Source organism: Periophthalmus magnuspinnatus, chromosome 3 (genome assembly GCF_009829125.3).
Source record: "Periophthalmus magnuspinnatus isolate fPerMag1 chromosome 3, fPerMag1.2.pri, whole genome shotgun sequence".
Classification (NCBI taxonomy): domain Eukaryota; kingdom Metazoa; phylum Chordata; class Actinopteri; order Gobiiformes; family Gobiidae; genus Periophthalmus; species Periophthalmus magnuspinnatus.
Window position 1 is genome coordinate 32,365,234 of NC_047128.1, and position 17,513 is coordinate 32,382,746.

General features: G+C 39.4%; 3 protein-coding genes across 3 annotated transcripts in view; 2 read left to right on the forward strand and 1 right to left on the reverse strand.

Annotated features, from left to right (window-relative positions):
• Positions 1-447: 447 nt before the first annotated feature.
• abcb10 (ATP-binding cassette, sub-family B (MDR/TAP), member 10) lies at positions 448-7,555 on the reverse strand. The gene is made up of 14 exons (XM_033991736.2): positions 6,803-7,555; positions 6,423-6,629; positions 6,124-6,326; positions 5,456-5,590; positions 3,904-4,050; positions 3,524-3,659; positions 3,346-3,441; positions 2,774-2,983; positions 2,395-2,474; positions 2,122-2,302; positions 1,979-2,022; positions 1,849-1,883; positions 1,707-1,765; positions 448-1,610 (listed from the first exon to the last, which is right to left on the reverse strand). Exons 1-14 carry the CDS (start codon positions 7,137-7,139, stop codon positions 1,417-1,419), a joined length of 2,064 nt encoding a protein of 687 aa, XP_033847627.1. The 5' UTR covers positions 7,140-7,555; the 3' UTR covers positions 448-1,416.
• Positions 7,556-7,821: 266 nt separating this feature from the next.
• Positions 7,822-16,342, forward strand: urb2 (URB2 ribosome biogenesis homolog). The gene is made up of 12 exons (XM_033991735.2): positions 7,822-7,877; positions 8,172-8,311; positions 8,379-8,555; positions 8,684-9,798; positions 9,891-10,029; positions 10,444-12,769; positions 12,844-13,004; positions 13,086-13,196; positions 13,717-13,959; positions 14,580-14,676; positions 14,838-14,965; positions 15,580-16,342. The coding sequence occupies exons 2-12, from the start codon at positions 8,186-8,188 to the stop codon at positions 15,775-15,777; spliced, it is 4,821 nt and encodes a 1,606-aa protein (XP_033847626.1). The 5' UTR covers positions 7,822-7,877; positions 8,172-8,185; the 3' UTR covers positions 15,778-16,342.
• A 279-nt stretch (positions 16,343-16,621) lies between these two features.
• galnt2 (UDP-N-acetyl-alpha-D-galactosamine:polypeptide N-acetylgalactosaminyltransferase 2) overlaps positions 16,622-17,513 on the forward strand; it is a 32,537-nt gene continuing 31,645 nt past the window's right edge. Inside the window, exon 1 of the mRNA XM_033987980.2 lies at positions 16,622-17,038. Coding sequence (XP_033843871.1) covers positions 16,943-17,038 — 96 coding nt within the window. The 5' untranslated portion in view covers positions 16,622-16,942. The remainder of the gene's footprint in view (positions 17,039-17,513) is intronic.

Consider the following 17,513-nt stretch of genomic DNA (forward strand, 5'->3'; position numbering starts at 1 on the left):
ACAAATTCAACGGAATGATTATCAATAAGAATAATTAGACTGGTTGGCCCTGTTGCATTGTTGTTTTGTGGGTGTGTCAATCAATAGAATGTAGTTATAGGTTCTTTGAAATAGTCAACATAGAAGGACTGTAATCTCCAGTGAAACAAATCTATTCAATACACTTAAAGGTCAAATGGGGTCACTATCACAAACCCTCATATAGCATGGCCGCATAGACTGTGGAGCAAACCTCAAAATAGGTATGAATTCAGACAGTGGAAGAGCACTGCTGACAGCACAACCTGCTGGTAGTCGCTCATATTGCATCTAATCCTACTACAGTAGTTTAAATATAAAGGCAAAGTCACCACATGGAAAAAGTTCAGATTGGACACGTGCAACCTGCTTTTAACCACTATACTGGGCCATTTTATTATTAATTAACTCGCAGGCATGAGTTAGAAAGGCATAAGTCTTCATATTCCTTTTTATTGACATTACAATAAAGCTTGTATTCTTTGAATAAAAAAGCACCTTTAAACATTTTTAAAACAGAAGTGTGGTTAACAAATTATTGTTCCTACATCAAAAAGAACGCATTCAATTTACATTTAAACCTTCTGTTTACAAAAGCAAAGCATTGAGTTCAAGATTCTGGACAAAAGTTTTAGACTTAGCTCCTCCTTTCAAATATATATAAGGCAGTGTTCACCAGCAATTTGACCAGAACTGAAGAAGCTGCTTGGATGAGCGGCCAAACGTCTTCACTCTAAAACCTTTGTCCAGTTGACAGAATTGAATTTTTCTTTTGCTACAGTCATTACAAGAATCACTTAAACTGTTTATTAACCCACAGATTGTTAATTATTTTGACCTGCATTTCTACTTTTCTTAGTAAAAGTAGAAACATAGGACTACCTAATGAACATGTCATTGTCTTTTGCATGGACACTTTCTCATAAATATACCAGTACATATAAATCTATGATATACTATATTAAAGCAAAATAGTGTTTAGTTCAGTTTAACACAACTGAATAATAAACCATAGCTGCTTGAGTTAAATTATCTACATCTCTATATCCCCTAAAAATAGTGCAAGTTTTAACATCACAAATATATAGGCATCATTATATACTTTATAAATTAAGAAACTATTATCTGAATCTACACTGTGTTCACTAATGGCACAGACAGTGATTTGACTTCACTCCTTGAGTTAAAAAATTGACAACACTTATTTTTCCTAATTTGAACCCACAATAGACAGTTGCTATGTGTATTGTGATTTCCAACTAATGCTACAATCTGTAGTAGTCAAAGTTTTTCCATGGTAGTTTTAAAGCTAATTTTTGTTTGTTGTTGTCCCAACTGATGTCATTTGTCATGTTATATGAGCATCATAAATACAGTTTGTATTTAAGCTGTGTGCTCTTAACTCAGGGCTCGTTTCTGCTCTTCTTGTAGAAATGCTTGCTTTTCCATCAGTCTCCTGTACAGTCCCTCTCTGTTACTGAGCAGCTCTCTGTGCTGGCCGACCTCTGCAATCCGCTGCTGGTCCAGAACAGCTACAGCATTAGCATTTTGGATAGTGGAGAGGCGGTGTGCAATAATCAAGACAGTTCTTCCTAAGAAATACATATTAAAGCATTATAGACCAAAAATAATAATGCCAAAGAAACATAAAAATGGCTTTAGTCAGAATAAATACCAAGCAGGTTTACCTTCCATCAAACGCTCCAAGGCCTCTTGAACTAAGAACTCATTTTCTGCATCTAAAGCACTAAGGGCAGGGCAACAGACTTCAGTAATACTCAATATAACAGAGCAACAACGCTGTACAGATAAACTATATTAACATCTCACCTTGTAGCTTCATCTAAGAGCAAGATCTTGGGATTCTGGGGAAAGAAAGAAAGACTTTATCATACAACTTATATCAAGAAAATAAATATAATTGTGGCAAATGTTTAAAATTCAAGAGAATCTTACACACCTTAAGCAGTGCTCGGGCTATAGCTATCCTCTGCTTCTGTCCACCTAAAACGTGAAAATATCGATAATATTTCCACACATTAAAATACATATACAAGACATTAAATACCACATTATGGATAAAACTATGTGACTGTCTCTTACCTGACAGCAATACTCCTTTCTCTCCCACTATTGTGTCAAAGCCATTTGGAAAGGCCTGAATGAAATCAAATGCATTTGCAGCTCTGGCCACTTGATAGATCTCTTCTGTTGTTACAGCGCTTGGCTCTGGAGCACCATATGTTATATTGTCTCTGATCGAACAAGAAAACAACACAGGCTCCTGGGGGATAAATAGCATAGGAAAAAAAAAATTAATTAAAAAAAACAAACAAACAAACAAAAAATAACTAAGAGATGAGAGACCATTGTTACCTGGCTTACTGTTCCTATGTTACTCCGGAGCCAGTAAGGGTTGAGATCTCTGATGTCATGGCCATCTAGTGTAATAAAGCCTGGAAAGAAAGTAATTGTACACTGAGAAACCTGGAGGATAAGCCTACTGTTCATGTTTTAGGCAGGTGAGGAAGTACCTGGAGGGAGTACCAATAGGGAACTCATCCAGTCATGGCATTGCCGCTAACAATTTTGCCACTAGGCCATCACAAATTAGAGTAATTGTAGCGACTCCTCTATGATAACAGCAGTAACAGTTTTCTACATGGTGGTCGTTTTCAAATTCTATGCTAGTGTCACAATGTCCTGAGTGTGATATACTCCCCCATTTATAATATTATAATAACACACATCTCACCAGTATCAGGATCATATAGTCTGAGGAGGAGTGAGACCAAAGTGGATTTTCCTGAACCACTCGGACCCACAACAGCCATGACAGAACCTGCGGGCACCAGCAGACTGAGGTTCTGGAAGATCGGGGCTTCCTTTCGCGTGGGATAGGCAAAAGTGATATTCGAAAACTCCAGAAGCCCTTTCAGCTTATGATCATCCAGGACCAGGCCTTCTGTGAATAAAAAGAGATTTGTCATTTAGGCTATGGATTCTAAATAGAAACATAGGAAAATTCTGCTGCCAAAGAGAAAAGAATTGTGTAGGGTGTAAAAGAATTGTGTAGGGTGTAAGTTTTAAATGGTATATGTGTGGTATGTATATTTTAACTGCTCAATGTGCTCAAATTGCCCATAGAGAATAAATGAAGTAATGTTGATTGAATGATTCATTGATTGTTAGTTGTAATCTACTCCTATAAGCTAAGGTTCTAGTGTCTGGGGAGTTCCCTTTTCCAAAACTTTCATAGAAGTAAATTGTATGAATTGCTTTCTAAATGTTTTGTAAATAAATAAATGAAAGTTAAAATAGATGAACCGTTTAAAGGAAGTTCCGGGGTCCTGTCCAGCAGTTGCCACAGTCTTGCACCTGCTCCAAAACCCTTCATCAGTTCAGAGTAGAAAGTGCTGAGGCCTAAGAAACAGACAGGGTCAGATAATCATTGAACTTCAGTATTGCAAAATCTATTACCATACTGCAACCATATGTCTATTACCTGCAACACTAATGCCGACCCAGAACGTGTACATGAGGAAAGAGGAGAGTTCCCCCACTGTCATGTGTTGGCTGGCCATCAAAAGTCCTCCTTTATAAAGCACGGATAGGATCATGATGTTTCCACTGAGGCCAGTCTAAAACACACACAGACACACTACTATTTTACTGACAAGGATTCAGTGTGTGAAACTGTAAAGTCCATTTTATTTTGTTTTTGAAAAAAGTAAATAAATAAAATCAAACTTGTTTTTTTTGCCATATGGCCCATTCGTATGGTAAACCTTCTACAGATAGACTGACTTTATGATACTGTGTGAAATTTAGTAACACACACAGAGTTTTGCATTGAAACCTAAATTTAGTGAGTGATAAACTTACCACGCCAAAGAAGCCAGCTCTGAGCATTGCCTCCTTCTTAGCCAAACTGAGGACACTGTCCGTTCTTTGGGAGTATGTGACGACCTCCGAAAGCTCTTTACCAAATGCTCGAACTGTTCGGATGTTGCCGATTCTCTCCTCTGCCAACTTCAAACACACACATATATTGTAATTACGTTATTGTGTAGTTATTACTAGGGCTACACAATATAAATATAAAAGAAATTCAAACCAGACAACAAGTTCTAGAGCAGGTTCTGCTCTGTGCTGTTTAGGAAAAGCTCTTTTGGTCAACTCTCTTTTGCTTATCGTGTAGGTCAGACGTGGAACACACTGCCTGCTCATATATGAGAGCTCTCAACACTGGCAGCATTTCCAAAAGCTTTAAAACAGTGGTTGTTCAAAGGTCAAATATGTCACCATGAATAACTAGATAACATTTTTATATTGAGGGGTTGTTCTATAATTGTAAAACAGTCTACAGAGAGGGAGGAGAGTAGCAACAATCATATAAAAGCAAATGTTACAGACCAGCACACGCAATATACACACTACACACTCTCTATACACACAACACACTCTCTATATCTATATCAATCTGCCGAGGGACTGAAGATGGAAATTAGCCACGTTGGCTATAATCTTTACATATATACATTTTTACATTTTCATTAATACGTGCTGTCCCTTTACAAATAAATAAAAAATAAATTAAATAATATATCACTAAAATATCAATATTGAAATATTGCCTAACAAAATAATTGTTATAGTAACAAGACCATTTTCTATCTATTTACCTTTTATATATAAAATATTTAAAAAAGGCAGATTTTATTCGTGCGTTGCTTATTAATTACTACTTTTACCTTGTTATGGTCTTGGATTAGTATTTCAAAGTTTTTATTTTGACACATTTGACTGCTAAATTAATGGACGTTTTGTTTAAATTTTACTGGACGGTCAAAACATATCAAGATGTCAAAAGTACATTAAAGTATCATTCTTGCAATACAAAACATAATAATCAAAAATAGTGGATCTTTTTCCATAGCGTGCAGTCAGTTATTACAGTAATAACTAAACACACAGCTCCATCTGCTCTTTTAATCAAATCACACAAGCTGCTTTCTGTAATTATCTTAAACAGGAAATAGTCGTTGTGGTGTGTCTAATTAATTCTGTTGAGCCAGTACATTGTCATTAGATGAAGCAACACTGAACCTACACATTCTCTTCATAGTTAATAGAAAGTGTATGTAAGATTTTGATTTAAAATTTCATAAACTTGACCTATCTGCATCCCCAGACACAAGGTCAACACGTTCAAATCAAATATTGCTTTTACTAATAACATTTGTAATGCTAATTTATTCTTAGTTACAAAAACATTGGACATAATGTCCCACTTATTTATGGTATAATTTGGTGCTTTGGTTCTTAAGACAAATTATCCAATCAGAAAGCAGAATGAGCTAATTTCGGTCAGCAATGGTTTTCAGTGATAAAATCCTGTTGGTTTAACTCTAAAATATTATAATAAATCTGGTACCTGTGTTGCCTGGGCAAGTGCATCCTGTGTTTTTTTGGAGATTGACCGAAGATATCTGCCATAAATGACTGCAAGGACTGCCACCGGAGGGACGATCAGCAGTACAAAGCTTGCGAGACTGGGAGACACATAGAACTGAAAGGAAACAAACAGAAAATATAAAATATATTTTATACTATTAAATATTTTTTACTGCATCAAGTGAGTTACGCATCACTGTAAAACATGGACAATATTTTTATTCAGCCCTCCCCAGGGTGATGATTTTCATATTTTTCAAATAATGTGACATCCTACAGTCCCAAAGACCCATATTGCTATAGATATTCAATGCAGTGTTTACTCTCTTGGGGATATGCGTTTTCATTTTTTTTTTTTAGTGATATAGTGTGCAATAAGGAAGAATGAGACATTACTTTAATGGGTTACTTCCTTGTCAGACATTTACACAACACTTACAAACACAAGGGAGTGTTGAATAATCCTGGTGTTACATCATCATCGTAGTAGCTAGTTCCTTGTATGAATAAAATCCACCTGCTTTTTCACACTCCTTATACGATAATAGAAAATACCTTATATTTAGTTTTATTATGTATTATGTATTATATTTGTTAAGCATAAGCATAAGAATTAATAACAAATAAATAAGAATGTATTGTGCTCACCATCATACTGACACCTGCAGCTGCTTGAGCAACTGCCCTCAAACCGTCAGACATATTGTCCGTGATTGAGCGACCAACCACAGTGGTGTCAGCGGAGAGGCGGTTGATAAGTTCCCCAGTCCTATTCCTGTCGAAAAAGGCCACTTCCTGCCTCAGAATGGAGGAGAAGACTGAGTCGCGGAGATTACGTACAATCTGTTGACCTGTGGAGATAAGCATTAAAGGTTTTTAAGATTTGTTTTGTTTTTTTAACTTCCATAGACTTATTTTTCTAATAATATTTTTCACTGCTAACTCACCAGAAGTTTGCATGAGGTACACACGGGCAGCATTAGCGGCTCCACCACAGAGAAACACACCGGTGAGCATGAGACACAGGGATGTGAGCGATGCTGCCATTGTCTCTGTGTCTGAGCCAGTGGAGTAAATAGTGTCAATGACTTTACCCAGGAAAAAGGGAGCCGACATGGTGACTGCACTGGAGATGGACAAGAACCCTACAGCAGCTGTGTGAATGAAAGAAAATACAAATTTAACTTCAACCACGTACTCTATACTATAGTTTACAGGGAAATGTTACACAATTAGACAGGTTTTAATACTGTAAGAATGAAGAATACAATCAACGTTAATAACCAGGGCAAAGAAGAAATGTTTTTACAAGAAACTGATAGGGTACCTGCAAGTTTCCATCTCTCTGGATAGGCAAGTTTTAAAATTCTTCTGACATCTTCCAATGGAACAATTGATTTTGCTGGATCAGGTTTTTCTTCAGACTTCTCCGATTCATATTGTGCAAAAGATCTGGTAAAGGCAACAGGTGTGTGGGGGGCAGTCCTGTGTAAACAGAGGACTGGGGGACCTCTGTGTTGGCTCCAGGCGAAGGACAACAATCCTTTTCTGCCAAAGGTCGTGGAGAGCTTTAGGCGGTGGTCAAGCCATAACCGTCTGGAGGAGCTGCCCACTTTCAGCTTTGACAAACACACTCCATTGGTCCATCGAATTAAAAATCGCATTTCCAGAGATGAAACAATTCCACGCAATGACAAAATATTTCTTTAGAGACAGTGCTGGATTTGGCGTAGTTGCGGTTACACCTCAGGTCCACCTATATTTTGGAGTTAGTTTGTAGCCATTGTCAGTTCATTGTCGAGTTCAGGCGGTTATTATCTGCGACTGACAGCCGCCTGTCAGCAGCATCTCTTATCACTGAGCAGCGAACAAACAACACCCTGCAACACCCTGCCACTGTCATCTGTCTAATGGGCTAATACAGGGTTTACATTACCACACAGACAAACCTACAGCTGCCACAAACCACAAAACATCTATTCAATTAACCATAAATGTCATTAAAATGGTACATAACATCTTTATAAATAAGAAAAAGGTGACCCTGGTTCAAGAGTTGTTCACGACTCCTCGGACGACTGAATCAACGACCGGTAATGTGATGGAAGCAACTTTTTCAGCCATGAGCAATCAAACTCAGAGTGTGTACCGTCTGCTGGTCTACTAACTACAAATATTAATATATTATCGTGATTTAATTGTATTGAAAAAAGAATGAAAGAAGTTATTACAAGCATCTGTATAATTGGCTGTATTTATTAAGTAATGGTATGTTTTGTTATAAGCCATACATTTGACAAATCCAAATGGTTTTTGACATCGATTCTTGGTTAGTTTTGTCTGGCTATTTAGGGTGAAAGGTAAAAGTTCATCGTGTCTAAATTAACACGGAACACGTGCAGGTAAAAAGCGCGTTTTCGCTCTTATTTCGGCTTAATCGTGTTACTAACTACTTGAATACAAATGCAATCCGTGATAGAAACATGTTTTTAATGGTAAAACTTATGCTAGCGCACAGTTTCAAGCGTTAAAACGTTATTTTAAAACCCACGACCCCCAACACGAGCTAGTTGTTGTTAGCACATTGAATCTGACATGCTTACATGCCATTGCACGACAACTACTCATCTGCTGCTATTCAACATGCTATTTGCCAGAATAACTATAATAATTTGATTTTATTTCACACCATTCAGCCCTGGTTGGAACAATGGCTGCCATTTATTCGGGTATCTATCTGAAACTGAAAAGTGCTCAGACTCCATGGGAGGATAAGATAAAGCTTGCTCGCTTTGCCTGGATTTCCTCACAATGTCTGTTGCCCAACAAAGAGCAGGTAAGTATGAATTGTTAACCACACACGTGAGGTCTCATCGTCAAACTATACTTTTTATTGTTTATAGGTCCTGTTGGATTGGTGCACTCATGCTTTGACTGGCTGGTACAAGAAGAAAGTTGACTTTCCTCAAAATGTATTGGACGGCCTGTGGTGTTACCTTGATGATCTACTTCACAGCAGAAAACTTCACTCTTTTCTAAAGCAGGGAAAATCCATCAGCCTGAGACTCAACATGGCACAGGTGTGAGGCACATTTTAACACAGGGATTGTGAAATATTTGATTTATGGATCCTGAGCCACCAGGCGATATCCATAGTTTTAATAAGTAGCTCATACTTTGACACTGATGTGCATTTATCTGTTTCCAGCTGCTGCTTGATCGTCTTCAGGATCATGGCCACTCCGAGGCAGTGTGCTCAGTGGGTCTGTCCACACTGCTGAGTGTGTGTCAGGGGATTTTATCTGCTCCTGAGCTCTCTTCAATCTTCACTACAAAGTACGAGCTGATGGTTTCTCTAATGTCCAGGCTAATATCACTGGCTTCTCATCAATTACAGCAGCTTTCAGGGTCACTAAAGTCTGACCATGAATCGGATATGGAGGCTCTCCAAAGTCAGCCTGCCTGGGATGCAGACAAAGAATTTGATATAGGTCATCAAAGTAATCTACAAGCTGACTCTAAATCTAACTCAAAATTCACAGAAAACTTGGCTTCGGATAAATTATTTGAAGTTTTGCTTCTTGCATTGACATGTTACTCATTGGTTCAACGTCAACAACCTAATCCTAATCGGGTTTTTACTTTAGTGACCGACCAGCTCTTCCAGCCTATGATATTTCTTAGACACTGGCTGTCCCCAGCTGCTCTGTCCTCTCCCACACCACCACCAGTGTCTCAGCAGATGTGCAGAGATATCCGTACCAAGATTGACACAATCCTCCAGTTAGCTCTTTTTGCACCTGAGCGCATGTCTCTGTACCAGGAAGAACTGACCAAGGCGGATTCTGGGAAGAGAGTCTCTGGAACAGCAAAACGATCCTTGAAACCAACTAGTGTTTTACTCAGTAAATTGACTGTTCAAAGCTTCTGCGAACCATCACTTTACTATGCTGTAAAGTCCAACATTGTGCCAGTGCTGTTCAAACTATTTCTGGAAAGCTATGGGACAGCAAAAGGAGAAAGGAATGAGGAGCAAGGGATGTTGTGTTTCTTTTTTCTTGTTAGTTTGTCTAACACCTTAAATTTGGGTCTGGAATCACATTTGTCTAAAAACACAGACCTTCAGATGTGTCCATCTCCTCAGAGCGCCCCCTGCAGGCCTGAAAGCTGGAGCCTAGCCCTACTTGCTGTTGAGTCTTTACTGAACAGTGCTCTTTTTGGTGATATATACAATGTAGCAGCAGATAGGATTCGACATGGAGAAGTTCAACTGAGGTTTTACAGAAGCCTGGCAGAAATGCTTCTCAAACAGGCCCAGCCAAGGTACTAAAATATAATGCAAGTGTTTTTATTCATGTTTTATTGATGGCAAAAAATTGATTGCAAATAAGACTGTCAATAATTTGTCTTTATAGCATTCCAGCATGGTATCGTTGTTTGAAGGCTTTATTAAGTCTAAATCATCTGATTCTTGAGCCTGACCTAGAGCAGTTGTTATCACTGGCTTGGGTCAACATGGACTGCACTAACTCAAGAGTGCTACAAGCCAAGCAGGTATAATTGTCAGCATAGTTTTGTTTCTGTTTTGGGGTTTATCATGGGCATAAGAATTTGTTTTTTATCTTTTTAAGTAATGGTGTGTTACTTAAGTATCTTTTTTAAACAGTTAAGTTCATTTTATTTAGTTTCATCCATATAAGATATTTCATAAAGCAACATTTAAATTAGGGTCACTGTCCATTAAATTAAAAAAAGGATTTAGCATCTAAACTAATGTTCTTATCAATTCACTTCTCGCACTATCTAACAGACCTATCTCTCGCTCTGTCTCGCTCTCTCTCTCTGTCTATGTATATATATATATATATATATATATATATATATATATATATATATCCAAATCCAAGAATAATCCTCTTCCAACCATGTGTTTAACCATGTAACTCATGCAATTTTATATATTTCCAGGTTGCGGTTTGCAGTATTCTTCAGACTTACACTAAGCTTCGTCAGATGCCCAAATTATTTTCAGATCTCCTGTCTGTAATAACCAAGACAGCCCTGGACCAGCCTAGACCTCCTCTTCTGTCTGGGGAGGTCTTCTCCACACTCAGGACCTGTCTCCTGGACACTCCATCATCTCAAACAATTGAGATCTGCTTGTTAGTGCTGCAAAGCATCAAAAAATATACTCCCCAAAAACAAACAATAACAGATGATATAAACGTGCAGGATGAAGTTGCATTTAATGCAGACTCATCCCTGAAAATTATGTCTCTGAGTCAGATTCTACATTCAGTTTTATTTAATTTAAAGACACTGGACAATGGCTCTCCTCTCCCATTGGTAAGACAAAGTCAAAAACTTATGGAAACGATGCATGAAGTAATTAAGGAGTTGCAACAACATCTAGCAAAGGTGGACACAAAAACTAAACCCTCTGTTCAAAAACCACCTAAGAAAGTAAAAAAGGGGCAGAAAGTTGTGGACTCCGAAACAAACTCACAGATCAATCAAAATACACTAGAGGCGACTCTGCTCCTTAGATACACATTGGTGGAGGTGGACACCCTCTTTAGTATCCACTGCAGCAAATATACGTCGCTAGAACCTGCTCATCAAGTTACAAGTGAAAATGAAGACCAAATTACCTCTGCTTCTCCTGTGATCGAGTGTATTCAAAATCTTCTTTCAGGAGAGATTTTTCCCCAGTCAGTTGTGATTGCCAGCGGTCCATTCAGCTCTTTGCTTCTTCGACATCTTCTATTACAACAAATGAAGAAAATATTGTCAATGCCCTCAATGCTTTCCGAACCAAGTTCTACGGGAGTTTTAAACCAGGCAGCCCACTTTATTGCTTCTGAGATTGAGAAGTGTCTAAATGTAGATCAGATGTGGATTGGGCACATGTATGCTGTGAATGGCAGCTCCTACCTGGTTGCATATTGGTATCTTGTCACTTCAAATTTGCCTCTGATCTTGCCCTATCTTGATGACGAAGATGTGCGTTCTATTGCCACTGTTCTTATAGGTTCACAGCTTACAAGACCTACACAAGACAAGGACACACTGCACAACTGTCTGACTGTTCCGCTGATATCATCTCAGTTACTTAAAAGCCACATTTTTCCAGAATTACCTTCTTTATTTTCCGCCACAGTTCAGTTTCTTTTGCAAAGTGTACTCAAAGTTCTGAGAACTGCTCCACAAAATTTGGACATTTTCCAAAATACTTCTCGGATACAAAAAGAAATGGTAGTTGAGAGGATATTGGCATCTTTAACAATTGATAACGAATGTGTGGAGCTTAGCAGTACGCAGAAAACAGACATATTGAACATGCTCCAAATAATGAAAGTCTTAAACCCAGATGGGATGAGTTCTGAAGATTTGACTGATTGTTTTCTTCTCCTCATCTTCTTGCTCACCTCCACAACCTGCCAAACAAAAGATGTGGACCACACGGATGACCCAAGTTGTCTTCTGTTAAAAGGACTTATCCAGATTCTGATTAGTCTCTTAGAGGGCACAAACTTTCCAAGTGTTTTAAAATTCATTCATGGTGGCACTTTGTTGCAGGCTGTGGTGTCAAGTGTTTTGCGCCACAGCCTAATATCTACAGAGAATCCAGATTGGTTAGATTTAGTAAAGGAAATGCAGGCCTTTATCAGTTGTTTAGTCCAATTAATAATTACAAGAAGCAGCAGTATACGTCTCAACTTGAATCAGTTTGCCTCCTTCCTTTGTAGTAAGGAAACAAAAGACAAGCTTACAGACAGAGCCAGTGTCTCTACACTAACAGCCCATGTTTTGCTTGCATCACTCAGTACTTTCTCTTGTACCTTGACCTCTAATTTGGGAAAGAGTAGATCACTGGATGAACTGCTGACTCAAATACTCATGCAAACCACAGCCACTCTCAGGCTTGCTGTCAAGTCAATTCTAAAGCCCCAAGCTATCCTCAACGTGTCTAGCATTTTCAGTGAGGCTTTTGTGTTAGAGGTAGTCACTGTTATGCTGAAATGTGAGCTGTCCTTATACTCAATGGAGGAAAACAAGCAGACCTGCTCCATCAGTCATATGCCTCTCTACCAGGGCTGTAGTCTGCAGGTACTTAAAGAAATCAACTCTGCTCCAAGGCCCCGAGAGTTTCTAGTTTCATCTCTGCATTTCCTATCCACATTTTACTCTGCTGTCAAAATGATGGCAGAAAAGCAAGAAAATGACAAGGAAAGCAAAGATTTGGATGACCTCTTTATGACCATACTTCAAAGCTTACAGAGATTGTTGACGGGTATGTACTGTTTTGCATCATACTACATTTCAATTTAATGCCTTAATGTATCACCTAAACTGTTTTGATTTTAGCACATTGGCTAAGCTCAACTGACCTCCATGACCTGGAGCCCACTCTGCAAAAGCTCCTGTGCCACCTAGTGGACAAATGTTCCTCTGAAAGATTTAACCAGATGCTCTTAATGATCAAAGAAGGACTAGACACTGTAAAACTTAGAGGTGGAAACTACAGGGTAATCTATTGAACATTTTATTACGGCAAGATTTTGTCTAATTTATTTGTGAAGTACTCCCAATGCTCATTTTTCCCTCAGGAGGTGCTTTCCACTGTAATCCTTGTTAAGCTGCTGTTTTGTTGTCCATTACCAGAGGCTTGCTTTAATGCGTTGTGGTTCATTGCGCCCCAGATTATATCAACAATGATGGTAAGGGAACACAAACATGCCAGATAAAATAATAGTAATGTTATATCAGGTGCGATAGTGGGAGGCCACTGGCAAAAACTTGTGTTCTTAGACAAGGCACTTCACCCACATTGCCGAGTATGAATTTGGTGTGTGTGAGTGGTGGTCATGGTCGGACATAGAGCCAATGGCACAGATTGGCAGCCTTGCTTCAGTCAGTCTGTCCCACGGCCGCTGTGACTTCAATAGTAGATTACCACCGGGTATGGAGTGAATGCATAATGCTCTATAAAGAGTTTTTGACTGTCCAAAAAAGCACTACATAAATCTAATGCATTATTATTATGACTTTCACTTAGTTGTTATCATACTTTGACCATTTATCAATATTTGACCATTTCAGAATGGTGTGACTTCTTTGGGAGAGTCTACCACGTGCTGATTTTTTGCTGACACTATGCTGAAGGCACATGTTGGCAGCTGTTAAATTACGATGTTGATATAATTAGCTAAATGTATCCTTTTATCTTTTGTATGTCAGTTCTTGATAAAATCCTCCAGCCAGGATGTGTCCCTCAACCTTCCCTTCACCATTCCTGTGATGGCTACGGTCACTGCTTTGCTGCGGCAGGGCGAGGGAGTCATCGCCAACCCTCATCATGTGACTATGGTCCTAGGGGCGCTTCAGTGGGTTCCGCTTGACCACTTGGCCCCAGATGTGTATGAGGCAACCTTTACAGCAATTCATGAGACATTGTTTGCCATCATCAAGTGTCATCCACAGGTAATTTTAAAAGCTAAGTGGGAGGAATATGAAATAGTCCGTAAAACATACTGTAAGAATAACGGCCCTAGTACACAAATGGATTCGCTCATACATTATGGAGTCAAATAATGTAAATTGTAAATTACCAATTAGATTTCTTTGCTTGTAGATGACAGTGACTTCATGATGTGTGTTGACAGTTTGTTTTGAAAGTGTGTGACAATGTGAGAGTGATAAACGGATAAACAGCTGCGATGAATAAAACTGCAAGACTCATTTAATGTTATCAGATGTCTGTGGAGAGAAATGCAAAGCGAATCAAAAAGGCAATCCTCAAGAGATGAATACATTAAGGAGGAGAGAGTTGTAAGACCTGTGTAATAAAGCGATAAGCTCTTGGGAGTAAAATGTAACTCGGAACAAAAGGAAGAACAGAGGAGATTAAAGTCTTGGCAATGAGTATAGGTTGGTATGAGGTGGACTGAATTAATGGAAAAAAGAACTGAGCTGTTTTTAGTTTTTCTGTTTTCAATTGCAATAATGCCCTGGAAATTGTGGAACCTTTTACTGAGAATATACTATGTTGTATTTTTGTTTCTCTTGTTTGATGGCGTTTGTTGTGTTTTCTCTGCTCCCAGGTGATGCTCAAAGCCGCTCCATCGTTTTTGAATGTCTTCTACCGCCTGGTGGCTTCAATCATGCAGGAGGGAAAACAACGGAAAGACGCCGATGCAGGTAACTTCATGGGTATTGCGTGATGTTCATTCAGTATTTTTAGAGCAATAGACATGCTTTTGAAACCCTGTTGAAACATTAGGAGGCATAGGTGTCTCTAATTTGGCATATGTTTATGTTCTAATTTCTCCCTACAACACCTTTTTGTACAATGTATCCAGACAGTGGCATTTCCCTGCGGTGCTCCATGCTGGTGGAGAGGATGTGCTCACACATCGCTGCCACATCTGAGGATTTCACCACTTTGTCTGCCTTTATAGTGGCTCAGTATGTCACAGAGCTGCAAAAGGTACACAAATTACATATCTGTAACCTGTCTTCTACAATTGTATAGTAAGTCAATAGTAGTCTGTAGAGTTGTCAAAATATCCAGCTGCTAATCAATACAAACCAAGAAAAATAAATGCAACCAAGTTGGGCCTTTACTATTTCTGAAAAAGATCAAGATAAATTCTAAAACAATTTAGGAAGGACCACATGGAAATAAAAAAAAAAAAAAAAAAGATTTTTTTTAGACAATCGACCCAAATTATCTGACTTCCAGTGCAGTTTAACCTTCTAAATCTCAGTGGGTTCTGGTAAATTAAAGGTTAAATACAATATTTAAGTATATACAAGCAAAACACATTGGCCCTCTTATAACATTGAGTAATGTCTGGTTTGTGAATACAGCTCTACTGTCACAAAGTATTTTTTAGATGACTCCAACTTGACTCAGCATTTTCCAAAGCAATTGCCACTGGAGAGAAGTACCACACTGAAACACAGCAGTTGGTTAGAATGAAAAAAGAATATATAATATAATTGTTCAATACTAAACATTAATTGAACATGGCACATAGCATTTCACTCTAATTTCTATGTGAGAAATCTGTCTTGATGGTTATTCTCCCTTTTTAAAAGGTTACTCTGCGACCAGACGTTAAAATGCACCTGACCGAGGGCATCTATATGATACTGGACCTATGTTTGGAGCAGGATATCAAGTTTCTGATGGCTGGGCTGCACACGGGAGTGCGAGAGGTGTTCAATGAGCTGTACAGCAGCTACACTCATTACCACAAAACTCAGAGGCAAGGAGAGGAGAAATATACTGTATGAACTGTGATATGTGATATAAATGTAACTATTGTTTGGAAAAAAAAATCACTGCAATCTGCTGTTAAAACACATACATAGATTTTTTTCTTGCTTTCCCACCATCTCTCTCCTTCAGTTTGATTTCAGTTCTGCTCTGGTCTAACATTACTGTAGTAGGTAACATAAATAGGCCCAAACCAGTGCAGAAGGGAATAAATGTGAGTCTGTTCATGTTAATTCCACTGGGACATTCTTTCGACAGCCAAATAAAATGTGTATTTATAGGATCTACCTATGGGCTATGTACGTGTTGGAGACCTGTTTAAGCAAAGCAAACAGGAGCTTATATTTTGGTTTTCTACAAATAAATGTAGGCGGCTACATTTTCTAAGACTGTTTTGTCTAATAATTATCTGAGGTGCTTTTGTAAATCACAAAAGCCTAAATGAAAGTTGTACTGTGTATCATGAGTCAATAAAGTTATTTTTTATTTCTTTCAATCATCTTGATCTTGAGCTATAGCACATGAAACTAAAATGAAAGCTATAAGTAACAGTAGTAAATAAAATGTTTGAAAAGTTCTGTCATTTCAGAGTAGTTTTATCATATATCAGTTATATCATCTGTTCTGAGACAACTTGAGTGAAAACCATAGACTACTATTTAAAGACCCCCCGAAACAGCCCATTGAAAAATCTGTATTTATGTGGCGCCTCTAGTGGTGAATTTTACCAAAACACAAAACCAGAAAATTATAGATTTCGGCGATCATGGACCTCGGTGATCGTGGATTTCGTGTTGCCTGTTCCCACATAGCCAAAATTTTACAACAGTCACTTCCTCCAGGAGTGTCCCCACCCCCTGCGCACGGCTCCAGCGCACCGCGACGCACAGCCACTGCCAGCGCAAGACTCGCTCCCGCTCCGGCCCTCCTCCAGCGCTGCCTGAGCCGCTGTTTGATTGGATTACAGGCGGCTAGCCTTTGCCCTCTAACCCCGCTGATGTTGGCTCGCTGCTTCCTGCTCCTTTCGCTATCCTGACCGACTGTCGAAGACCGCCGAAGCCGCTCGGAGAGGCGCTGTGCGCGGACACCACCGACAGCACGAGCCGCTGTAGCGCAGCCAGACTTTAGCTCACAGGAAGCCGCTAAGCACACACGAGCACAGGGATAGAAACTGGGGCAAGCATGCGGAGGAAATCGAGGATATTATTATGTTTTGCGGTGCTCTGGGTGTTGGGGATTGCCTACTACTTCTATTCGGGGACAGCGTTGAGTCGGAAGGTAGGTTTCTGCTGCTCGGCTGCTCTTGTGTTGTTCCTCGGTGTGATGAGATTTTTCTCTTCGGACAAAGCGAGCATGGACCCCATACATCTATTAACCATCGCTGTTCAGCCTAGGCATCACCGGGGAGAGGAACGCGATAAAGGCCCTGCTAGTATCAGTGGACAGGCATTGATTTGGTGGAGATGAGAGTGGACAAGGGCACTGGGAAGTTGGTTTGTCCGGGCAGCGCGCACTGAGCTCCCGCTGTGCCGGTGATTGCCTGGCCGTATAGCAGCCATCTCCACACCGGGGCCGCTTCTGAACCTCTGAAAGGCGGAATGTCCCTGTAGAGTGACAGTGGTTAGAGCTAGAGTCGCCCACAGAGCCTGGTATGTGTCTGCCGGCCTGGCTCAGGGGCCGGTGTATCTATAAAGAGCACGTCAGCACAAGCCCTGCTCCTGAGACAAATAAGGAAGTATAGATTACACTTCTC

Excerpts from the sequence above, each read along its gene's own strand:
- abcb10 (XM_033991736.2), bottom strand. The coding sequence starts at position 7,139 with ATGCGATTTTTAATTCGATGGACCAATGGAGTGTGTTTGTCAAAGCTG. Across the intron at positions 6,327-6,422 it reads GTACCTCATGCAAACTTCTG|GTCAACAGATTGTACGTAAT; the intron begins GTGAGTTAGCAG and ends TTATCTCCACAG. Across the intron at positions 2,303-2,394 it reads ACATAGGAACAGTAAGCCAG|GAGCCTGTGTTGTTTTCTTG; the intron begins GTAACAATGGTC and ends TTTATCCCCCAG.
- urb2 (XM_033991735.2), top strand. The coding sequence starts at position 8,186 with ATGGCTGCCATTTATTCGGGTATCTATCTGAAACTGAAAAGTGCTCAG. Across the intron at positions 13,960-14,579 it reads TCATCAAGTGTCATCCACAG|GTGATGCTCAAAGCCGCTCC; the intron begins GTAATTTTAAAA and ends CTCTGCTCCCAG. Across the intron at positions 14,966-15,579 it reads ATGTCACAGAGCTGCAAAAG|GTTACTCTGCGACCAGACGT; the intron begins GTACACAAATTA and ends CCTTTTTAAAAG.